The sequence below is a fragment of the Puma concolor genome, chromosome B2 (genome assembly GCF_028749965.1).
Source record: "Puma concolor isolate L17-30 chromosome B2, mPumCon1.1.hap2, whole genome shotgun sequence".
NCBI classification, from domain to species: domain Eukaryota; kingdom Metazoa; phylum Chordata; class Mammalia; order Carnivora; family Felidae; genus Puma; species Puma concolor.
Window position 1 is genome coordinate 29,813,142 of NC_141671.1, and position 23,982 is coordinate 29,837,123.

Here is a 23,982-nt window from a genome sequence, read left to right on the forward strand (position 1 = left end):
TAATAGCCTGAGGTACAGATTTTGTAGTGAAGTGTAGTTTTGGTGTGGAAATAGTGTTGTTAGGGAACATCTCAAATTAGAAAGGAACTACTCCCTTATGGAATTTGAGGGGAAAAAATCAGGGTCTTAAACCAAGCACCTGAGTAAGATGTTTTATGTAAAGTAATTTCCACAATTATGTGAAGTAAATCTGTCATAGAACAGTGGGAGCCAGGTTTCAAGTCTACTTACTAAGAGTATGATGTTGGACAGGCTACTTAGCCTCTTGGTACTGGTTTTCTCATCTGTAAAAAGAAGATTGAAAGTGTGTACCTAGGGACACCTGGGTGGCTCAGTCTTAACCGACTGACTCTTGATTTTGGCTCAGGTCACCATCTCATGGTTTGTGAGATGGAGCCCCGCATCAGGCTCTGTGCTGACAGTACGGAACCTGCTTGGGTCCCTCTCTCTCCCTCTCTCACTATGCCCCTCCCCTGCTTGTGCACTCTCAAAATAAATGAATAAACTTAAAAAAAAAAAGTAGCTACCTTGTAGGATTATTAAGGGATTAGGCAATTTTCTAAAGTGTTTTAAATTTTTTTGTTAGATGTGTTTCACGTTACACTCCACTTTTCAGTTCACTGGTCTAGATGAGATGATGCATAAAATATATAGGAATGTTATTTATAAAGTGAATACCAAAATTTTGCGTTTCAAGTTTTTTATCAACTTCACTACAAGTACTTTATGCTTCAAAACAGCTTCCATACATGGACACAAATTGTACTTTTTCCTTCAATATACATACTTAGTAATGGAGTTATTAATGCACTTAAATGTGGGCAAAAAAATACAATGCAAAAAGAACAAAAAATATGGTTTATATGGTACAGTATGTATGGATAACCCAAAGCCTGGAAAATGGAATTTTGTTAACAAATATTCTTACTCATAGACAACTTTTATTATCTATGTCATGCACTAATGTATATAATAACTACCATAGAAATGGTTTTGAAAAGCAGAGATTCTTCTGCATACCTTCCTAATGAAACAGAGGACACTGACCTGACCACAACCATCCGCCCTCAACAGAGATGGTTGTTGCTGATATGATGGCTCTTGTTTAGCTGACTCCAGTGTCCTGGATATTTTCCCTCTTGTGTAAAATGTGGACAGGGTAACCAAAGCGTGAGTCCTGGAAGAGCATGAAAGCCAGGATAGCACTGTGTTTTAGGAACACACAAAGAGGTTTCAGGAAATAGTGCCAGTACACTACAGTAAGAAACTACAATAAGAAAAGTGAAAACCAGGATTGAGCCTTGTGGCCATACAGCATGGGAGTATCCAAAGTTGCCATTGTGTGGCCAGTGCTAAATGCAACAACTGGGACACTGAACTGGCTGTTCTGGGTAGTGATGTTCAAAGTGTCCCAGACCAGCAGCATGAGCATCGCTTGGGATTCTGTTAGTGCAAGGATAGGAACTCTGCTGCCTTTGGAGCTAGGATAGAAAGGGTAGGGGGTGGGCTTTAAATCCAGTGAATAAGAAAGACTTCTCAGGAATAACATTAAAGCCAAGGCCTGAAGGTGGTGAAGGAACTAGGTGAGTGGAAAAGAAGAGCCCTCAGGGAAGAAACCATAGTGTTTCAGGGACCCTGGAGCCAGAAGAGCTTGACATAGACAAGATAGGCAGCTTGAAATAGAGCAGGGGCCAGACACTCAGAGCCTGTAAGCCTTGTTGGTGAGTTGGGATACTGTTTGAGAAGCAATGGGAGGCCATTCTCACAGTGGTGAGGATTTATTATTTTTAATGTGTATTTGTTTTTGAAAGAGTGGGAGGGGCAGAGAGGGAGAACACCCAAGCAGGCTCTGCACTGTCCGCACAGCCCAATGTGGGGCCCCATCTCATGAACCAGGAGATCATGACCTGAGCCAAAATCAAGAGTCCGACACAACCATTTGAGCTACCCAGGTGCCCGTGTTTTGATTTTTACAAAATTGTTCTGGCTGCTGGGTGAATAGTTGAGTGGGTAGAGGAGATGCTGAGAGAGGGTTAGATACTGCCTTGAAAACTGATACCCTTCTTCCTCTGGGAAAGGAAGATCACATAGGCTCAGATATTTTCAGGTGAAGAGGAAGTGGTGCTCACACTGGATGGATCTCATTCAGGAGCTCGGGTGCCAATCAAGAGGAATTGTCAAGTAGCAGTAAGTGTTGAGTTGGTGTCAAGATGGTAGGATTTTGTGTTTTTTGCAACATTAGGTTTACTGCCCAGGAGCAGGAATGGGGAAACTAGAACAATGATGATCCAGAATTGGAGATGGAACTGGTGTGCTTTGGGTGGAGTTGACAGAGAATGTCTAAAGTTGAAAGGGTATTTCAGGGGCAGGGGGAATGGAAGCAGAAAGGAAGAACAGACCAGCTGAAATGGAGAGAAGTGCCTGCAGGGGAATTGGTGAAGGCATGGAAATGGGTCGCTTTGGATTTCCATGGAGAATTTGAAAGAAAAATGGCTGAACTAAATTTTAAATTAACGTAGAAAAAACTTTGAGCTCTAAAAGTTCTTGTGGCTTGATGCCAGAGATAGGGAAGCACAAGCCAGAGAATGGCCCACTAGATTTTTCCACTTGAGCTGGTACTACATTTTTTTTTTCAACGTTAAAAATTTTTTAAGTAATCTCTGCCCCCAATGTAGGGCTCCAGCACACACCCCTAAGCTCCAGAGTTGCACACTCCACTGGCCAAGCCAGCCATGCACCCCTACTTCATTCATACTTTATTTTTTTTTAATCTTTTTTTTTTTTACCTCATATTTTAACCTCTTTTTAGGTGCTTTTCTCAGGTCCCAAGTGCACAGAGCTTGTATACGCTGACTGGGCACAACCCCTCTGAGGACTCAGCAAAGAGAAGATAAAATTAGCCCCATTGGCCTTGCTAAATGTAAATGACACCTGTGAAATTTAGGTTATGCCCTCGTGTGACCAATCCTGTGTTCTAGGGCAGTGTCTTTTCAGTGTTTTCCAGATCAGCATCAGCAACACGTGGGAACTTGTTAGAAATGCAAAATCTCCAGATCCATCCCAGAACTACTCAAATTAGAAAATTTGCTGGACCCCATTCCTCATGTCTTTTAATAAGCCCCTCAGTTGATTCTGATGAACACTAAAAGGTTGAAAACTGTTCCTTTTTTAAAAAAAATTTTTTTAAGTAATCTCTGTGCCCAATGTGGGGCTCAAACAACCCCGAGATCAAGTTGCATGCTGTACTGAGCCAGCCAGGTGCCCCAAAACGAGCTGCTTTCTCTGAAATCTCTATGCCCAACATGGGGCTCAAACTCATGACCTAGAGATCCAGAGCCACATGCTCTACTGACTGAGCCAGCTAGGTGCTCCTGAAGACCACTGTTCTTAACCCATGCCCCAATATCCCCACCTTCCTCCTCAAAATGCACTATAATTCTAATTTCCCATTTCAAAATTAGCAAAACTTCATATTTGTAGTAATCCTATGTTCTGATCTCTAAGACCTGTCTCTGCAAGAATCTTACTCCATCAACTAGGCCTTCAGTACTTGCCCTTAAGAATCCTGCATCATCAGGACACCTTGGTGGCTCAGTTGGGTGGGCATCTGACTTTGACTCAGGTCATGATCTCATAGCTCAAGTTCAACCCCCACATCAGGCTCTCCACTCTTGGCACAGGGCCCGCTTTGGATCCTCTGTCTCCCTCTCTCTCCTCAGCCCCTCCCCTGCTCATGCACTCTCTAAAAAAAAAAAAAAAAAAAAAAAATCCAGCATCATCTAGCAGCAGTTAGTACAGCGACCTCTATTTTGCAAAGCCACTTCTTGGGGGAAGAGGAGCGTACATTTTCTGCTTTTCTTCACTTTCTCCACTGGAACTGCTCTTAATAGGAGCCACCAGCTTTTCCTCCTTTCACCCACCCTCACTTAAATTCCTTCCCTAAGTAACTCCACAGGCATGTTGAAGTGAATGTCCACCTACACCATCTGTAGCTCCAGCAATCTGTGAAAAGCTGTGTTCCCCTAGGTCCCAATGCTTACTCAAATAATGTTGACCCATGGGATTTACTCTGTACCTATGGGTGTTTTATGTTCAAAATATTCCTTAATTATTTCACTTAATACCAACACTGACCTCACAGAACAAATGTTAGCTCCTCAAGAACTGAAAACACATTCCACAAATGTTTGTCCTAATGTACCTAAAACAGCAGATAATGGCTGGGTTTTAAACAAAGAGCCCAAACACACTAAGGGTTAAATAAGCTGCTTCTCTTTCCACTGTTTATTATTAATGTACAAAATATACAAAACCAAAAGAAAAAAGAAAATACTCATCCCTCAAATCCATTGTGGCTCTAACCCAAGACCCTGCACAAAAGCCAACCAATCCACTGTTTTCACAGAAAACAACTGATGCCGAGACATGTGAAGGAGAGGGCTGGGGAAGGGCAAGTCAGCTTGTTGCACCCACCCAGGAAGGCACCTGGTGGGATTCAGAGGTGGCTGACAGGGCAAGGGAGCCAGAGGCCTCACACCAACAAGGTTCCAGGTGGGGGCAAAGAGTGCGCCAACTCCTGAAGGCAGTGCATGTAGTGTGACTGTCAGGCCCAGCGTGCTGGGCAAGTTGATGAAAAGCTGGTCTCACTGAAGTGTTTTACAAAGTTTCCAGAATGAGTTGTAGGCAAGGGTGGACCAACACCAGCAGCCTCACCTATACCAGCTAAAACTTCCACTGGATGCAGATGTGAATTGGCCATCACTGAACCTAACAGACCCATGATGCAGACTTGGGTGTTCACAGAAGGTTGCAAAGTCTTGAGAAAGGACTCAATGTAAAGCCTGTGTCAGGGCAGAAGTGGGGATGATATTTTCCAGAACTCAAATCCAGCCTAATTGAGCCCTCTCAGTGCAGTGGGATATATAATACCCCTTTTACCATCTCCCCACCCCCATGAGGAATAATGAACTTGGCTGGGATGATTTCATAAGTGCAGCTGATCCCATGTCAGTTCTGTGTGCATGTGGAGGACCCACAATAGGAGAGTAGAGGTGTTCTCCAGGATAACCAGCTTTAGGTTCTCAGGCATTAAGGGCAATACTGGAAAGGGATTTGGGGTTATAGGGCAAATCTCCTCAAAAAATGAAGCCAACTGGGTCTTCTCTTCAGCAGTCCAGGGTACAGAATGTATCCAGTCTCTCCTCCCCAGACTGGAGGAAAATATGTACATCAATACGCACCAGTGATCGAAAACCCCCAGAAACCCAAGCAGGTGGGAACTGAGGGGGCCGGCTCCTCATCAGCTGGGGAAAGGGAAAAAGTGGGCCTCACAGAAGCCATAACAGGGTAGAAGGAGCAAGGCTGCAGTCCACAGGGGTGTGTGTGGGTGGGGCAGAGGAGGTGGTCCCTAGGGCAGGGGGGGCCCATTGACACCCGGGTGGTAGAAGGCACAGTTGTTCTCATAGCGGCAGTTGCCCTTCATCATGAAATGTCGGCAAACAGGGCGGTTTGACATGTCTGTGGGAATGACAGTGGAATGGTTAGATAGAAAACGGCAGACAGAGGTCAATGCCACCCTCACTCCCAGTTCCTCCCACCCCCACCCCAACCCCATCCACAGCATCCTGAAAACTTCTCTTTCAGGGAGACCTGGAATCTTATGGATTTGGGGGAAGGGCAAAGGGTAGGAACTGAATGCATGCTGAGAATGAGGTGATCTCATGTTTGGCCTAGCACACCTGGGGTACTAATGCTCCCCCAACAACTTGTATGGAACACCAAAAACCATATAGGGAGCAGGAACTATTCTCACCTCCTCCATGGCTGTGGCCTCCATCATGCCCTCGGTGGCCCCCTCCTCCATGGCCAGGGCCATCGTGGCCACGGTGCTCATGAGGCGGTGGCCCTCGATGGTCATGGCCTCGGTGACCAGGGACATCATGAGGCCGGTGGCCATGGGGCCCTCCATGTCCAGGACCTTCATGGGGGCGATGTCCACTGCTTCCACCCATGCTCCCACCAGGGCCTTCATGGGGGCGATGTCCGCCACCAGCACCCATGCCTCCACCAGGGCCTTCATGAGGACGATGTCCACTGCCTCCGCCCATGCCACTGCCAGGGCCTTCATGGGGACGATGTCCACTGCCACTGCCCATGCCACCGCCAGGGCCTTCATGCGGACGATGTCCCCCACCTCCACCCATGCTACCACCAGGGCCTTCGTGGGGGCGATGCCCACCACCCATGACACTGCCAGGGCCTTCATGGGGACGATGGCCACTGCTGCTGCTCATGCCCCCACCAGGGCCTTCATGAGGACGATGCCCACCACCTCCAACCATGCCCCCACCAGGGCCCCCTCTTCCATTTGGGGGTCCTCCTCCAGAGCGACCTCCTCTGGCCCCTCGGAAGGGAGGAGGAGGAGGAGGTTCATTTCCTCCTCGGCCACCACGGCCTCTATGGTACGGTCCAGGACCTGGTCCTGGACCCCCCCGCATTGGGCCACCCCGCATGGGGTCACCCGGGCCATCCCAGAAGGGATCACCCCCTCGTGGAGGGGGTGGGGGACCCAAGAGACGTGGACCCACTGGCCCACCGGGGCCTCCGTGAGGACCTGTTAGGGGGAAAAAAGAAACAGTAACAGTTACCTGTTACACTCAGCCTCTCCCAGCCTAAACTATCTATCTCCTCCCACCTTTTGGTCAACCTACACTATTACCATACCACAATCAAGCAGGTAAACCCATTCCAACCTCTCGTTTACCACCTACCTGGCATAGGTCCCCCAGGTCCAGGGGGGAAGTGCTGCATGGCCTTGGGGCCACCAGGGCCTCCTGGTGGGAAACCATTGGCTATTGGACCAGGGCCTAATAATCCATGTGGCACTATTAATTTAAAAAAAAAAAAAAAAAAAAAAAGAGAACAGTCAGCAAGAGGATTCTAGAAGAGTGGCATGACTTCCTACTCAGGTATGCCCCTCTGGCCCTCTCAGACCAACTTGGCAGAGCAATGCTCTATCCAGTCTTCCCCTCCCCATCTAGCAGCAATACCCCTGGCTCACCACTGTCTGTGAACCCTACTCCCCACACCCCAAAGTAGTCTTTCTCCCCCCAGGCCCCAGGGCTGGCCATGGTGATTACCCAGCATCTGCTTGATCTTGTCTGAATAGTCTGGTTGCTTTAGTAGTTCTTCTGAGGGATGACTATTTGGGCTACCCTGTGAGGAGGCAAGGTGAATAGACAGCAAGGTTAACAACTGGCAGAGAAAAGAGAGGCAGATGAGGGGGTAAGTGAGAAGATGAGTATTAGCGTAAAAAGACAAGCAGATTCCAGAGAAAGTGGAAATGAGGAAGGCGGAGGAAGGCGGACTCTTACCATGATGGAGGTGAGGATCTCTTGGACATTGATGCCCCCTCCTCCAGGACCCTGGGGACTCTTTCCAGCACCCATGCTTCCCATGAGATTGGCCAGGACAGGAGGCAACTTGGAGCCACCTGCCCCATCAGGTGAGCCACCAGCTCCCCCGGGCTCCAGGGTCTCAATATATGGGGTCTCATCCATAGAACACTCCTGCAAGAACAGGAGAACAATTCCATTTGAAATGGAAATGAAATGTGAAAGACACATTAAAATCAATCACAGTCTCCATTGCCACATAGCATTCGCTCACCTCATCTAGGGGGATGAGCTTCGGGGGTACAGGATCATAGGGCTCAGGATCAGGCTCATGAGGACTATTAGGAATGTCACGGGTAATAAGGAAAAAAAAAGATAGTCAAATTATTTATTCAAGCTCTCACATTCCCTCCTAGCCTACACCCCCTTCTGAATTACCCCAGAGCGCATGTTCCCCTCAGCAGTCCAAGCACTTAATATGGATATGGTTCACACCTAGAGTGTAAACCCTGTTCTGCTCACCTTTCCTTGTTCAGGAAGAGCTCCTGAAGGATTCCTTTCTCCCTCTCAGCCTGGATGTATCGCTCCTGGCTATTGCTTCCAGGGGTGACAAGAGGTGAGGGTAGAACCAGGGGTCGCGGGCACACCCAGGGAACCTTCTCCTCCATATTGTCATGGCTCAGACGACGGGCCGTCTCAAATGCATGTCGGTCTGACAGTATCTCTCGTTTAGCTGCCTCACCAAAGTCCTTGATCTTATTCACATTTACTATTGGCAAGGAGAAAAAAACAAGAGCAAAAGTAAGTACAACCACGTCCTTTTTAAACTCTCTGTACCCACCTACTACACAGGAAATCTACACACGCTAACCTCGTTCAGTTTCATCCAGTTCAAAATAGAAATATTCTCTCAGTTTGCCCTCCTCAGGCCATGTCACAGTCTTCCTCTTCCTGCCTTTCCGGGTCAGCTGGCTAGGATCTCCAGGACTCTCCACTGGCTTTGCATCCAGTGCTCCTGGCTCTAAAGAAGCTGTAAGCAAAAGAGGTTTTAGACGCAGGCCCTTTCAGAAAACCCCCAAATCTGAACCAATTTCTAGACTTACCTGTATCCATGAGCTCTGGGACTTCAACAGGGGGAACGGGGGTTCCTGGGCGGTCTGTGTCCATAGGCTCACAAGGAGGTGCTGGTTCTGGGGAAGAAGGCTTGGCTGTGCTTGGTTCTGTGCTCGTTTTCCCTTCAAATGGGCTTGGCTATAATGAAAGAAAAAGTTAATGAGCTGATAAGAAAGCCAAAGTTAAGGTAAGGCAATTAGTCCGTGGTCCTAGACAGAATCTCCCATGAGTTCCTATAAAGGAAGACTTTGTCTCTCACATTGCCAACCTCCCACCCGCACCCCAGCCTACATCTTGTTGTCCTCCCTAACCACCCCTACCTGCTAAACCCTTCCCTTCCTTCTACTTTACTTTTGACATCCTGTCACTGACACCTACTGCCCAGGGCTCATACCTTGGCAGCTGTAGGTGACAACACCTTCTTCTTCTTCTTAATTTTGATGCCTGGAACAGGGGCTGAATTGAGCGCATCCAGAAAGCCCAGGCCCTCCATAGCTATAAAAGGAAAAAGCATAACATGGAATCATTAGACCTCTTTCACAATTCTATTCCTATACACAAATCTGGGCAGAAAATGGGCCAATGGAGACCCTGCTCCAACTTAGGACATCATAAGGGCTGCCTACATGACTCCGTCGTTTAAGAGTCCCACTTTGGCTCAGGTTCAGGCCCCACATTGGGCTCTGTGCTGACAGTGCAGAACCTGCTTGGGATTCTCTTCCCCTTTCTCTCTGCCCCTTCCCCATGCATGCACTCTCTCCCTCAAAATAAACTTTCATGGAGTTGTTTTTTTTTTTTATGTTTATTTATTTTTGAGAAAGAGAGACACAACGTGAGCAGGGGAGGGGCAGAGAGACAGGGGGACACAGAATCTGAAGCAGGCTCCAGACTCCGAGCTGTCAGCACAGAGCCTGACACGGGCCTCGAGCTCACGTGACCTGAGCCTCAATCATGACCTGAGTCAAAGTCAGATATTTAAATCAACTAAACCACCCAGGCGCCCCTCAAAATAAACTTTTAAAAAATAATAGTAGTAATGAAAAAAAAAGAAAAGGATTAAAAACAAAACAAAACAAACAAGAAAACTTAGGACATAATAAGTTCAAGATGCCAGGAAGCATATGCTGGATTCATATAAGAAATGCTTGTTAGGGGCGCCTGGGTGGCGCAGTCGGTTAAGCGTCCGACTTCAGCCAGGTCACGATCTCGCGGTCCGTGAGTTCGAGCCCCGCGTCGGGGTCTGGGCTGATGGCTCAGAGCCTGGAGCCTGTTTCCGATTCTGTGTCTCCCTCTCTCTCTGCCCCTCGCCCGTTCATGCTCTTTCTCTGTCCCAAAAATAAATAAACATTGAAAAAAAAAAAAAAAGTTATAGAAATGCTTGTTATTCTTACTAAAAAATTTTTTTATTTTTATAAAATTTATGAAAAATTTATTAAAAAATTTTATTTTTATCTTACATAATCTCTATACCCAATGTAGGCTCAAACTCATGACCTGGAGATCAAGAATTGCATGCTCCTCCAACTGAGCCAGCTGGGCACCCCTATTCTTTCTTTCTTTTAAAGGCAAACAATTTGTAGCTTTAAGTATGAATTAGAGCTCAGATAACTGAAGAAGCCAGCCCCCAGTGACATGACAGAATATCCTGCAGCTGGGAGTGCTCCTAACCGGTCACATACCTCCCAATACCATCTCTAAAAGTACCCCTAAGTAATCCTACGAAAGGGGAGCTCCAGAAGTGCCAAAATTAAGACACACACACACTTAAGACATGAAGAAATCAACCCCCTACCTACCCCCCAACAATCATTCCCATGAAAAGAGTTTGTTCCCAATTCCACGTATATTCCTTCACTTTAGACTCACGCTGTGGTGGGATGATCTTCACTTTGATCTCTTTGGTGGCATTGGGTGTGGTGTTCAGTGGCTTGTATTTCTTCTCTGCAGGGGGGGCAGCATCTCCTGGAGCAACTGTGGTGCTGTCAGAAGAGGAATGGTCAACAACATCTCTGATTCACCCTGACTTGCCCCTTCTTTCTCCCTCGTGTCCACAGACATAACCCACGCAGAAACCCAGGATGTAGTCCATACCTCTGACGCTTGAGGGGGATGGGTTTAAGGTTGTACTTGTCAGAAACCACCACTGCACTGGCATTCTTCTTCACAGGCACCAAAGATGGGGTCTCCAGCTCTAGCCCTGGCGGAAGGAAAAAACATGATATTGGGGTTGAACTCACCCCCATTCTCTTAACTCTTCTTCCCTGGTCCAACCCCAAATCTTCATCCAGCCCAAGCTTCATCCACTAGTTTTCCCTCTTCCATGTGTGTGCCGTTTCATAAATCGGCTATTCCACCACAAGACCCTAGGTATGCATATGCCCACAGACTGTCCCAAGACTGGTCAACAGCCCTACCAGTGGAACGGAACTTGGCATGACTGGGTGCTGTGGTTCGGAGAGACTTGGGCTTCTCCTTCTTCTTCTCTGGGGCCTCCTCAGCCCGGGTCTCAGCCTTCACCTCAGTCAAGGGTCGCTCAGGAGGGGTGGTTCGACTCTTCCCCTCTTCTTTACGTTTTTTTTTATCTTTCTCTGTTGTTAAAAAACAAAGCAGAAAAGGATTTTACTTAAAGAGAAAGACTCTCAGAGATGAAGCAGGCTAATGGTACTGAAAGCCATGTCCCAGTGGGAAAGAAATAAATACAAGGGATAAAAGACTAAGGAGCTTACCAGCAGGCTGGGTACTGCTCTGGGAGCGGATGACAGCCATCCAGTCACTGACAAGGACTGAAGCCAATTTCCGGAGCTCTGCAGGTGAGAGTAAGGAGAAATGCCTAAGTAATTAAAAATATTACTCTTCCAATAACAGAAAACAGAGATGTTTAAAGATATACTGTGAAAACCTGTGTAACAAAAAAAGTAACTCAGTTTTAAGAAAAACATGGGATAGGCTGAAAAACCAAACTCTTTAAAATGGAAAGATGAATCATATAGCAGTCTTCTATTCCAATTCAACACTGGGAGGGGAGATGGGGCGGAGGTGGGGAAGAGAGAGAATAAACATCAATTACACATAGAATACATTATAAAAACTACATCAGTTGTTTTATGTATACTTCATGTGGTTGTTATATTCCAAAGATTTTTAAACCTCCTTCACAAAGTGAGAAAGAGAAAGCTAGAAAACCAGAATGAACCCAGTGCCAATGCTCTTCCCCTAACCAGTATTAGTTTGTGTTGTGCCTAAAGACAAAGTTCAAAGGAGGCAGATTTAGGTCCATCTTTTTTTTTTTTTTTTTTTTTTTTTAAGTTTGAGAGAGAGCAAGCATGAGCAAGGGAGGGGCAGAAAGGAGAGAGAGAATATGAGAATACCAAACAAGCTCCATGCTGCCAGCACAGAGCTGGACTTGGGACTGGAACCCAGGAACCGTGAGATCATGACTTGAGCCGAAACCAAGAGTCTGACCCAGGTGGCTCAGCTGGTTAAGCATCCAACTCTTGGTTTCAGCTCAGGTCATGATCTCACAGTTCATGAGATCAGGCCCCTTATCAGGCTCCATGCTCAGAACACTGCGCCTGCTTGGCATTCTTTCTCTTCCTCTCTCTCTGCCCCTCCCCCCCTCAAAAATAAATAAACTTTATTTTTTTTTCAACGTTTATTTATTTATTTTTTGGGGGGGGGGGGGACAGAGAGAGACAGAGCATGAACGGGCGAGAGGCAGAGAGAGAGGGAGACACAGAATCAGAAACAGGCTCCAGGCTCTGAGCCATCAGCCCAGAGCCTGACGCGGGGCTCGAACTCACGGACCGCGAGATCGTGACCTGGCTGAAGTCGGACGCTTAACCGACTGCGCCACCCAGGCGCCCCTAAAAAATAAATAAACTTTAAAAAATCCTTTCCAGCTCTTGGCTTTTGTACTTGGCAAATAACGTATCTATGGCACCCCTCCTCTTACCAACACTTTCACTTACAGACTCACTTAATAATGAGATTGTTTAAAACATTAAAACCTAACTTTTCAAATATTCACAAAACCAGCAATTTCTATACTTAAGGCAACATGAACCCCAAGGCATCCCCAATGCAGGGATATTATAAACCTTTTTGGACCAAATGAAATTATGGTCTACTGAAACTTTACAGTCTATAAGGAATATATAAATTACAGTATCCAAAGAAATTATACAAGAATTACACCTATATTCAAAAGTGGCAGCATACAATTGAGCCAACTAGAAAACAGGGAACAATATACCTGACAATGAAGAAACAAGAGATGGGCAATGATTTAAAAGGATCTTTTGTAATGTATTTTTACATTACAAATTATTATTAAAGATACTTGTGATATCACAAATCAGAAATGCTCAGTATTTAAAGGGCTTAAAAACCAAGAATTAATACAGCTAAAAGAATAGAAAGCTAGAAAAGGTCTTTCACTGAAACAATTCTGTGAGTTAAACCCTTTATCTTTGTACATTTTCTGTTTTCCTCTATAGCTAAAGGAACTTCAGATAGGCTTACCCAGGTCTACATGCTCCTTCCACACCCAAACCACCAAAGCCTCTTTTCTTTTTTTTTTTTTTAAATTTTTTTTTTTTCAACGTTTATTTATTTTTGGGATAGAGAGAGACAGAGCATGAACGGGGGAGGGGCAGAGAGAGAGGGAGACACAGAATCAGAAACAGGCTCCAGGCTCTGAGCCATCAGCCCAGAGCCCGACGCGGGGCTCGAACTCACGGACCGCGAGATCGTGACCTGGCTGAAGTCGGACGCTTAACCGACTGCGCCACCCAGGCGCCCCCCAAAGCCTCTTTTCAAAAGGACCTAGCACACCATTCCCTTCAGCCAAAAGAGCAAGCCTGTATTCTGATCAGGGGATTAGCTCTGCTAGAATACTGCTCACTTGTGGGATACTGGTGTCTTGTGCTTGTGGTTTGTACCCTGGGTATAACCCCCTTTTTTTTTTCCACTAAAGAAAAGGCTGTAACTTTCTGGAGCCAGGCTCTGTCTTCAAGCCAGAACTGTATGGCCCTTGCCAAAGAGTCCACAACGCTTTGTCTTAGAAAAGGAAAGACTCTGTTGCCACCAAAGCTATAATCTATCTACTCCAGCAGTCAGGATTCTGTCCGTGCCCTAAAGGAAGGTGTTTACTGGTAGAAATAGTGTATCTGTTGTTAAGAAAATACACACTGAAAGTCTCAGAATATGCTTTATATCTAGAAAAACAGAGTGATGATGACACTCTCTAGGATGATGCTATTTTCCCCAAAGAATTTTAAGTGTATACCTTTTAACACCAAGAGATATTAAGAATCAGCTTCTAAAGTGCGGTGTCTTGTTTTACATTCAACAGTAGAGAAATGGACAAATCCCATTCAGAGTTGAGAACAGGAAAAGAGGACAGGTTAGAGAAGCTCAATTTTTAAAAGAAAGAGAAAAGCAAGGTGAGGTAACAAGGAGTGACAGGACAGTTCAAGGATGGAAGTGAGACATGGCATTAACTAAGTAGAAGTAATGAGGAAGGGCTGTGACAGAAAGTAAGGACTGGCCCCTACCTTCATCCTCACTTGACTTGCTCAGTTGCTTCACCAGTTTGGCCGTGTTGTTCTATGAGAGATGGGGAGAAAAGTTAAGTGCCAGGAGGAAAATAAGTCCTCTCAGTTAACAACTGCACAAACTCACCCACAGTTTCTTTTATTCTTTTTTAGATTTTATTTTTAAGTATTTTTAAGTATTGGGTATTTTTAAATACCCAATGTGGGTGGGGCTTGGGCTTGAACCCGTAACTCCAAGATCAAGAGTGACACACTCTTCTGACTGAGCCAGACAGGTGCTCCAGCCACAATTTCTTTTTTTTCCTTAAGTTTATTTATTTTGAAACAGACAGCATGAGTTGGGGAGGGGCAGAGAGACAGAGGACAGAGAGAGAATCCCAAGCATGCTTGCTGTTGCGGGGCTTGAACCCATGAAGGCGTGAGATCATGACCTGAGCTGAAACCAAGAGTAAGAGGCTTAACAGTCAGCACAAAGCCCGATGTGGGGCTTGAACTCACCAACTGTGAGATCATGACCTGAGCTGAAACCATGAGTTAGACACTTTAACTGACTGAGCCGCCCAGGCACCCCTTTGTAGACATATTCATACTTAACCCTGAAAACAACCAACAATAGGGGTGCCTGGGCGGCTCAGTTGGTTAAGCAACCGATTCTTGGTTTCGGCTCAGTTCATGATCTTGTGGTTTCAGGAGTTCAAGCCCCACACTGGGCTCTGCCCTAGCAGCACGGAGACTGCTCTCTCCCCCTCTCTCTGTTCCTTCCCCACTTGCACTATCTCTCTCTCAAATAAATAAAACCTAAAAAAAAAAACGTGGCACGTCACTTAAAAAAAACAAAACCCCAGTAATGGATGAGAAAACTAAGGCTCAAATATATGAAGTGCCCCAACCACACATCTATTAAATTTAGTTTTCTGATACTAAATTCCTATTTTTTCTTTTTCAATTTTTTTTTTTTTTAACATTTATTTATTTTTGACAGAGCATGAGCAGGGGAGGGGTAGAGAGAGAGGGAGATACGGAATCCAAAGCAGGCTCCAGGCTCTGAGCTGTCAGCACAGAGCCTGACGCGGGGCTTGAACCCACGAACCTTGAGATCATGACCTGAGTTGAAGTCGGGACACTTAACTGAGTCACCCAGGTACCCCAAATTCCTATTTTTTTCTACCACTCTCCTTCACAGGCCCAAGACTGCAACGCCATCAGTGCTACTGTGGGTATTTTATCTGTTAGGCTAATGCAAAAAGGAAGCACTAGGGTTGTAAAGACTTAAGGTACCTGCTTGAGGTGGTCCACAGTGAGTGGTAGGTGCTGCAGGGTCAGCAGAATTTGCTGCAAGAGGGGAATGTTGTTGGTTGTCTTTGAATAGGTCAGCCAATTGTTAAGAAGCTTGTAGCCACCAACATCAATAAACCTGTAGGCAGGTAGGAGAATCTGTAATGACCTTCCTAGGTTTTGGAGTGCCACATCCCACACTCTTACTCCCCCATCAATAATCTAGAAACCCAGGCCTCACCTCCCCCACTTTCTAACATCTTCCCATCTCAGCCGCCCAGCTCCCCACTTACTTGACCAATATTTCTGGTGACTGGGTCTGCAGGAGAATGTTCAAGTAAGTGCATCGACTCACCATCTTTCGTGCTTCCTTCATAAGACTGTAGGAGGGAAATTAAGGTTAGACATGGAGCAGCTAGAATGCCTCTTCTTTCAGCAGAAGCATCTCTAACTGTGGGAGTGCGTTAATAATCCTAATGACTTGGGACTTTGCTACAGGGTAGGAGGGTCACACAAGCCTCTTGGAGGATGATATGGATCCAGAGTGAAATGGAAACCTATGAGAGGATGGAAGACAATTCAGGAGACACTGAAGTCTCTGATCCAGGGAGGTGAGCATCACTGCTTCTAACACAGGACACACGTGATTCTGCTTCCTGGTCAAGAAACCTAGCACTAACAGCCATCTGTTCATAGTCTGTCCAGGACTGGTTTAGTTCTTTCCCTTCCACTGGGGAACTGGAAGGTTCCTGAGGGAAAATAACAATTTGGGCATAAGGAATGTGACCTAAAACAGAACCAAAAATTCTGCTCCCCTGCTCCCTTCCTTCCAAAGTGTGACTCCCTCAAGACTGTGGATATCCAAATATTCAAATTCCATTATGGCCAGGAACCAAGGGATCACTTTTTCCTATCGCTTACTCTAAAATTATTGGATTCCAATCATATTCCCACTGACTCTCCCTTTCCCCTCCAAGAACACTCATTCCTGTCTGCCTTACTTAAGGTTATATTACAACATACAATATCTTCTACTTACAATGAATCCAAAGATAGGCAGACTCACCTGAAGATCTTGGAAATGCCATCCACACTCTTGACTTCCCCATCTCGGTTAAGGAAGCTATCCAGGCCCTTGAGAAGCTCTTTGGGATCTATGGGACCCGAACCCATGATCGAGGTTTCTAAGACAAGGACAAAGCAAACCCACAGAATAAGTGGGTGGCAAGGACAGTCCCACTATGCCCTCTAATAACTTCCATTTCTATATGTGACAAAATTCTGTGACTAATTATTCAATCTATATTCAACTACTCTCACCATTTTCTAGATATGAAAAAATCAACACAGACCATCACACCACTGAGAAAAAAAGCCCTGGCAAGTTAAGCATGGTACTAATACAGGACTGAATGGGAAGACAATGGACTGGGCAGTACACCTTTCTCTCTTCCTCCCAGTTACATCCTTTCTAGATAGCTAACTTCACTAAATTGTATTAGGGCTAAAAAACAAGTGCCTGTAACAAAACACTCAACACTCCAAGGCATTTTTGCTTAGTTAGTTCCTGTTTCTACTTAGCAGCTGATAAATTTGGCCTGAAAAAAACCTGTAGTTTGATAAGAACTGGGCAAATCTTGGACAGGGCTAAATGTCTTCTAAGATTAGTCGGTTCCTTTTTATCTTAGTCTTATTTAGCCATAATCACCTCAAGTGGTAGGATGAGCTCTGCTTGCATCAGGAGAAAATCAGCTAAAATGGCAGGTGATATAAAACTTGATAACAGAACCTTTCCCTCAAGAGAGTTGAGGGGAGCTCCCAGAAATGGAGACAAATGGACATAAAAGATATCAAGCTGGCACTCCTCAGTCTTGAATAGAACTGTCATTCATTAACCAAATACTGTACATGTTTTTATTGTTTTAAAGTCAAGAGAAAGACTGCTTTGTGATTTCAAAAGCAAAGACACAAATCTGAGCACTACTCCTCTCCAAAATCACACCACCATCCAAGATCGTCAAGAAAGGCCTGAAATTAGAAACCACAGAGGCAAAAAGAACGGAGTAGAGCTAGAAGCTGGAAAAATGCCATTAAATTCTTAAGTAGCTACTTTAGACCAGGTTAGAAAAGGAGCTCAGTAAAAGCTAAACTCTGTTATGGGATGAAGTGTGAAGCAATTTCTAGGCCAGAACCCAAGATAATCTTGCATCAATGTGGCTGATTGGGATTTTTATCCGCAATACCTCTAAATATCAACTTCTGAGAACCAAAAAAGAAAGCCACCTCAGTAATACTTGCATTTGGAATATAAGGTTAACATTGGGTAGAAAGGAGGCAAGAACAACTTCTTGCCTCCTGCTTCTAGTACAGATAACAGACAGAATCTCAGTAGAAGGGTGGGAAAATCAGTGTTTTACAACAATGACTGAACTTTGTGCAGGAAAGAGAACAAGTTTCTTATAAAGTAACATAAATTCGTTCTATATGTTCTCAGACAAATCAAAAAGCATAACAATCTCAACCTTTTAGTCCTCTCAACAAAAAGGCCAACAAATTTCTAAATAGATAGGTCCTAACAACCTAAGGAAGAAGCAGCAGAAGCAGGGAAGAGGCTGGTTCTTGAGATCATAACCTGTGGGCTGAATAGAGAGGAAATAAGGTAAGAAATTCCGAGAGGTGAGCAACTCTGGGTTAACTGTGCTGTTGTTGTTGCTGCCCTGGAACCTCCACAAAGACAGGTAGAACCTGAGGTCAGAGAAAAAAACACTGAAGTCGAATACTGGATAAGATTAGAAGCCCATGAGCCAAATCCACTGAAATGTGATGATTCTTAGAGGCAGACATGGAGATAAAGGCATTTTTTCCTATGTAGTAAGACACCATATAAAGTGATCCATAGACACTACTATACCAAGAGATACACAGACACAATGGGATATATAAACCGACTTCCCATTTGTTGGGGACTAAAAAAGCAATGAGTGAATCCAAAGTAATACATATCATCAACCAAAATATACACAATTTGACAAAAGCCTTCAATTAAGTAACACTTTAAACCAGTGCTACCTACCCCCCACACCCCTTCCAGCCAAATACAGCTGATCCCAATGATTCAAACCAAGAGTAGGATATACATCGCCTTGGAGAACTACCTTTGGCATATCCAAGTCCAAGCTAAATCAACAGGACTGCTCCCCCTACTTCCTTCAGAAACAAAAAAGTGTCACCTGAGCTCAAATGTTCCTTCACTTAAGAGGGTGAGAGAGAAGAGAATAACCATCCCCAGGAAAGAGACCAATGAGTGCAAAGCTAAATTCTGTCCAGTGCCTTCTGCTGGAAATGGGAACCAGGGACAACTTTTTCATTCCCATTCATAAAAAGCAAGAATAATCAGGGGAAGCTAGAAGGCAAAGCAGATATATTAAATATTAGGTTTCCACCATTGTTATTCCTATTTATAATTTTGAAGTATAATTAACAAAAACTAAGTTTTGTCTCCTAAGTGCCAATTGTGAGAAAATGTAAATGGGTTTTCTCATGGTTTTCCTATAGGCAAATTAGTTTTCACTAAAATTAAGGACTCCAAATGTCTTACAACCAAATTTCCTTACTTCAAAGTCAGTACATTCTGAAAGAAGCTACAAGGCACTCAAGTGGAAAGAAATGAAGAGCCTAAATTCCTGGCACAGGCCTACAGTGGAAAAGGCAAAGGAGTTGAACAGGGAAGGAGGGGCAATAACTAAGTGTCAACATTACCTAGCCATATCTGGAGCTTGGAATGAATGCTTGAGGAAGCTTTCTGGAAGCAAAAATAATCTAGGGCATCACATGTTAATTTCCTCCAAGATAGAACATACAGAATAAGAAGGGGCGGGGAGAGGGAAATAACCCCAGCCTTATCTCCACCTTCTCCTAAGCTGTGCATTCCTTCTTATGGAGGATATTTGCAAGCAGAGATGAGCACTACTGACACAAGGCACTGGGAAATTTTCTACCTTTCTTACCAGAAACTTAAAAAGTCCTTAAGTGACACCAACTCCTGCCTCTGAAATGAGTTTTCCTTGAGGGTTACTCAGTTAACAAGGTGAAAAATATCTAGCTTGGCGAAAATTATCCCATACCCATCACCAAGAAAAAAGAACTTAATTGGTTCAGGACAAAAACCCTATGCAAATCAGAGCCCTTCTAAAGACAATCACAACACTCATAACAAGGAAGGAGTCTGAGTTTACCTTGACTTAGAGAAGTCTTAGCACTTCTGGAAATGAAAATGTTTTGTACCTGACCTCTTACACTCCCCCCACCCTTCCTTTCCTTGGTGTTTGAGGTATTTCCTAATAGGACTCAGTGAACTGAATTAGGTCTCTTGGGTGATGTACAAGGTTTTACCTCTCCTAAGCATAAGCCCCTACCCCTTAAACTTCTTTTGAAAACCTGATACAGTGATCTCCCAGAAACCTTATTTGCCTTTCAGTAAGGATGTAAAATCACCCCCCACCTGCCAGCAAAGTATCCCAGAAAATAACTCTGGCCACAAACTACAAGGATCAGGTTCTCCAAGGTTCTCTGGATGGATGTGGTTTCCCTATCTCCCATGTTAAGGAAGATCTTCTTTATTAATCCCCTGTTCACTAGAGATCAGGAACCCCAATGGGTAGAATGTTCAGCTCCCAAGGAAGGTATGCTGCAGAGGCACATGGCAAACTGCTTAAAAGATAAAAAACTTGTGGTCAATAGACATGTGGAAGAGTCCCTCCCACCCAATCCAGAAGTTTAAGCACTAATTGGAGAATCAGTACCCAACAGAAAATTAGCCCTGAAGTCTCACCAAGTCACCACAGGACAGCTGTTCAAAAGGGCTTTCCAATTTTGCCTAGAAACTCCACGCTTCAAGGCAGGACTTTAAAAAATGAAAAGTATATGGAGAGTTGGACAAAGATTTGACTGAAAAAGTTGGAGGAAGATAGATAAGGGACAGGATACCCAATACCACCCTCAGATAGGGCATGGCTTTGAACATGCACCAACTGCTAAAGCACTGCACAAGTTGAAAAATGAAGACATTATTTTCCCATTAATGTTTTTAAGGAATTTCTTTCTAAAGGGAAGGAAAAAGAAATTCAAAAAGGGTGGCTCTTTGGAAAAAAGAAATGAAGGTTGTGAAATGTAATACCAGAAAGGTTTTGCTTACCAGATACCGTAGCTTGCATCCCCCTGCCTTGAGTTTACAACTGCCGCTTCCTTTCCTATTCACTTCTCATCCTAGTACCAATGTACAGGAGCTAAGCAACTGGAGAACGTGACACAGCACTGAACACAAAGAGTTTATCCCCAAACCCAGAGGTGGGATAAGGAAATAAGGGTGATTTAAAAGAAGTCCTCAGGTACCCACCCTCCGTCTCATTATACAAAGCGACCAAATGCAGGCCCAAAGACTGGTTCCTGGACAGAAAGGGCACATTTCAGTATTAGGCCCCACTTGTCTATTCAAGTCACTTCCACAAGTTCTCCTTTCCCCAGTATCCCCCACACCACACCTACATACATACATGCACACAGCTCTCACACACACACACACACACACACACACACACACACACCACCACCACCACCACCACCACCAGAAGGCTCCCAGTCTTAAAGTATAGTTGGTTTGACTGGTTTTCCACCCCTGGCAACTGAAGCGGGGAAAATTTCCAAGCTGTTGTGATGAGTGAAGGAAGATGAAAATAAAAGCAACAGGCTTTGATTGTTAAATATAAAAACTAGAGCTGCCCAGGAGATGGACAACTTCAAGACCTAATCTCTGTAAGTTTTTCCCTCTTAAGAATATAAAAGGTACTCTAAAGAAAATACAGAAAATGTCTTTTCCTGTCTAGCAGCAGCGTGCACAGGGAGTCCAGAAAGCATCTGCTCAGGGGTGGAGTTTCAAGAGGGTGGAGAGGAAGAAAGCTGATTACATCACCTTTCCATGCTGCTCCTCCCCCTTGACCAAGTTTCTAGGGCGGCCCTAAGCTCTGGATGGCAAAAGGGGGAGAAAAAAACAACAAAGAAGCAGGGACGACGCCATTTTGTAATGGAGAAGAGGAAAACTTAAAAAAGCTATCCCGGCTCTGCCGGCAGCTAGTTACATTAGAAAACAACCCTTCTCAGTAAAATACCCCAAACCAGCCACCCACCCTGAATGGTCTTTAACCTAATTTGAGTAAAAGAGTTGTGAAAATAAAACCAATTAAAATATTTAAAAGAACATTTTTCTGTGGGGAAGAATTGAATTTGCAATTGAGGTTCAACCTGCTACCATCGACCACCCCCATCCTCCCTATAAAGGGAAAGGGGGAGGACTTGGACCCCTCTCAACAAATAGGGTTGAGGTGGGAGGACAGGAGAAAAATGGGCCAAGACACAACCTGCAACACCGCTTTGAAGACAAAAGGACAAGGAAAGTCGCCATATTGAAGCAGGGAAGAAAAAAATTCCTTTTAACGACACAAATCTTTTAGAAAGCTAGCATTCAATTGCACTAAATGGCTTTTAAAATTATACTCCTGAATTCCACATTTCCCAACCTTTCCACCCCCTATTAGACTGTATTCCCACCCACCAAAACGTATCAAGTTAAAATGTTAATCACTTTTTTCCTCTTAAATAACCTGCGCAACCTGCAACAATTAAAAACATTCTTTACCTCCCCATTATCTTGTATGTACTGGCACTAAGATTATATTTTTGTACTGAATTAAGTGTCTTGCAATCTTTATTCCTAGATTGCCACCTATTTTAACCACACAAATATATCCCAAGCAAATTACATTAAAATTGAGAGGATTTAACAATCATTTAAAGTCATAGCCAGCTATTATTTCTCTGCCCATCTCCTTACCCTGCAATCTTTATGTACAGATTGCTTATTAATCTGGCAAATTGAAAGGCGCCCTGCTTGTCTCACACACAAAGAAGTGGGACTTCTGGGCCACAAGATCCACCATCTTTTGTATGTGAGCTCATTAACCCTTTTGAAGACTGCTAACAAGAGGAAGTTAACCATTCCTCCTTATAAAAAGCAAACACTTATGGCTTTGGCAGTCTGGAAATTGGCTGGATTATCAAGGGTTAACCATCAAAATCCTCACTTGCTGGCCCTCCCTCCACCCTTTCCTTGCCTGCAGCAGGGCAGGAAGGTAGGTGGCAGGGGAGAGAGAACAAGACTGTTTAGACCAAAGGCCCTTTTTTAATGGAGATTAAGTGACCGGCTTGGTCCTTCTCCAGTTCTCTATTTTGTTCTATTGTCTCATTTCTTCCTCTCATTATTTTTGGTTTCACAACGGGAAACGTTGATTTCTTGTTGCAAGGCTGGTTTTGGAAAATTCGACACTTACTATCCAATTTTTTTGCGACGTCAGCACCTCGGGCTCAGGGGGGGAGGGGGCTCAAATTTTGGAGAAAAAAAATAAAACAACCAACCAAGACCCAAAACTCAATTATTTGGGGGGCCTCATTGGATCAAAAAGTCTCTTAAAAAAACGAAGGCCAACTCAGTATTCATTTTCCCCCCACCCAACTCCATTTAGGGAGGGGGGATCGGAGAAAAAAAGTTCTGAGTGGATTCAAAAAAGTAAACGCTGGATGAGTGAATTTGGGTGGGTTTGGGAAGGGTGGGTGGTTGATTATTTTTGAAGTTATGTGGTGACGGTCCTTCGGCCACAGATTGCAAGTCCCATGCAGCGTGGGCTGGTGGGGTGGGCAAGATAGGTGGGAAGGGGCAGAAGACACAAGTGGTTGGGCTGGTGGCTGCGGTTTTCCCTTTCCCCCCTCTCTCAGGATCCTTTCAAGGGCTTAGATGTTGCTGCGGCTTGTTTTTTTCCTCGTGGCCGGCCTGTCTTTCTCCGAGAAAATTCAAACCTAGGATAAAAGGAACACAAGGGAGAAAGATGTAATCAATACGGGCTGCTTTAAACACCCAAAATACCGTATCTGTTGTCTCCAATCACATCCAGGTCCCATCCCGAACACAGCCGCCTTTTATAAGCCATGATCCTCCACAGAACCCATCCCTAACCCCCTCCTCAGTCCGACGAAATCAACAAAACTTAACCCTCCAACCGACAAAACAACCAAACTTACCTCTAAACGAACCCCAGAATGGCGGCTGCCTGCTCGGGCGGAGTCTTTTATACCCGGACGCCGCCCAACGCGCCCAAACATGCTAGGGAAACGCCCTTGTCGCGAGACATTGTGCGCGAGGCATGAATTCATTGGCCAACCCGAAAGACAACTCGCTAGCTGATTGGCTATCCTTCCTTCACCTTCGCTCAGCCCCTTCCTCCCCCGGGACCTTCTTCCGCCTCCTTCCTGGCCCCCCCCCCCCCCCCCCCCCCCCCCCCCGGCAAGCGCGTGACCGCAGAGCCTAGCACCTCCCTTTCCTCTGCTTCCACCACTTCCGTCCTCCAGAACTTTTCTCACCCTGGTTGGTAGAACCGGCCCGGCGCGTGCGCATTGAGAAGACGTTGGTCGAAATCCCCTTCAAAATTGTTTAAAACGCAAGCCCTTAGTATGAGATCTAAGAATCGTAATGACTGGTTTAGGAAAAACGCAATTTTGAGGCCAAATTCAATTGTGACGCAGTTGAAATTGGCTTCTCC

The 23,982-nt window shown here is 44.9% G+C and overlaps 1 protein-coding gene and 1 long non-coding RNA gene across 2 annotated transcripts; both read right to left on the reverse strand.

Annotated features, from left to right (window-relative positions):
• Positions 1 to 4,256: 4,256 nt before the first annotated feature.
• PPP1R10 (protein phosphatase 1 regulatory subunit 10) lies at positions 4,257 to 23,458 on the reverse strand. The gene is made up of 19 exons (XM_025917233.2): positions 22,720 to 23,458; positions 16,404 to 16,521; positions 15,631 to 15,717; positions 15,341 to 15,476; positions 14,063 to 14,114; positions 11,234 to 11,311; positions 10,922 to 11,095; positions 10,599 to 10,704; positions 10,374 to 10,486; positions 8,902 to 9,002; positions 8,498 to 8,645; positions 8,266 to 8,424; positions 7,917 to 8,163; positions 7,669 to 7,732; positions 7,374 to 7,568; positions 7,140 to 7,215; positions 6,771 to 6,884; positions 5,813 to 6,613; positions 4,257 to 5,517 (listed from the first exon to the last, which is right to left on the reverse strand). Exons 2-19 carry the CDS (start codon positions 16,508 to 16,510, stop codon positions 5,408 to 5,410), a joined length of 2,868 nt encoding a protein of 955 aa, XP_025773018.1. The 5' UTR covers positions 16,511 to 16,521; positions 22,720 to 23,458; the 3' UTR covers positions 4,257 to 5,407.
• LOC147580828 (uncharacterized) lies at positions 11,821 to 14,056 on the reverse strand. The gene is made up of 2 exons (XR_015251130.1): positions 13,316 to 14,056; positions 11,821 to 13,068 (listed from the first exon to the last, which is right to left on the reverse strand). It is a non-coding gene; the product is annotated as an uncharacterized LOC147580828 (long non-coding RNA).
• Positions 23,459 to 23,982: the final 524 nt, after the last annotated feature.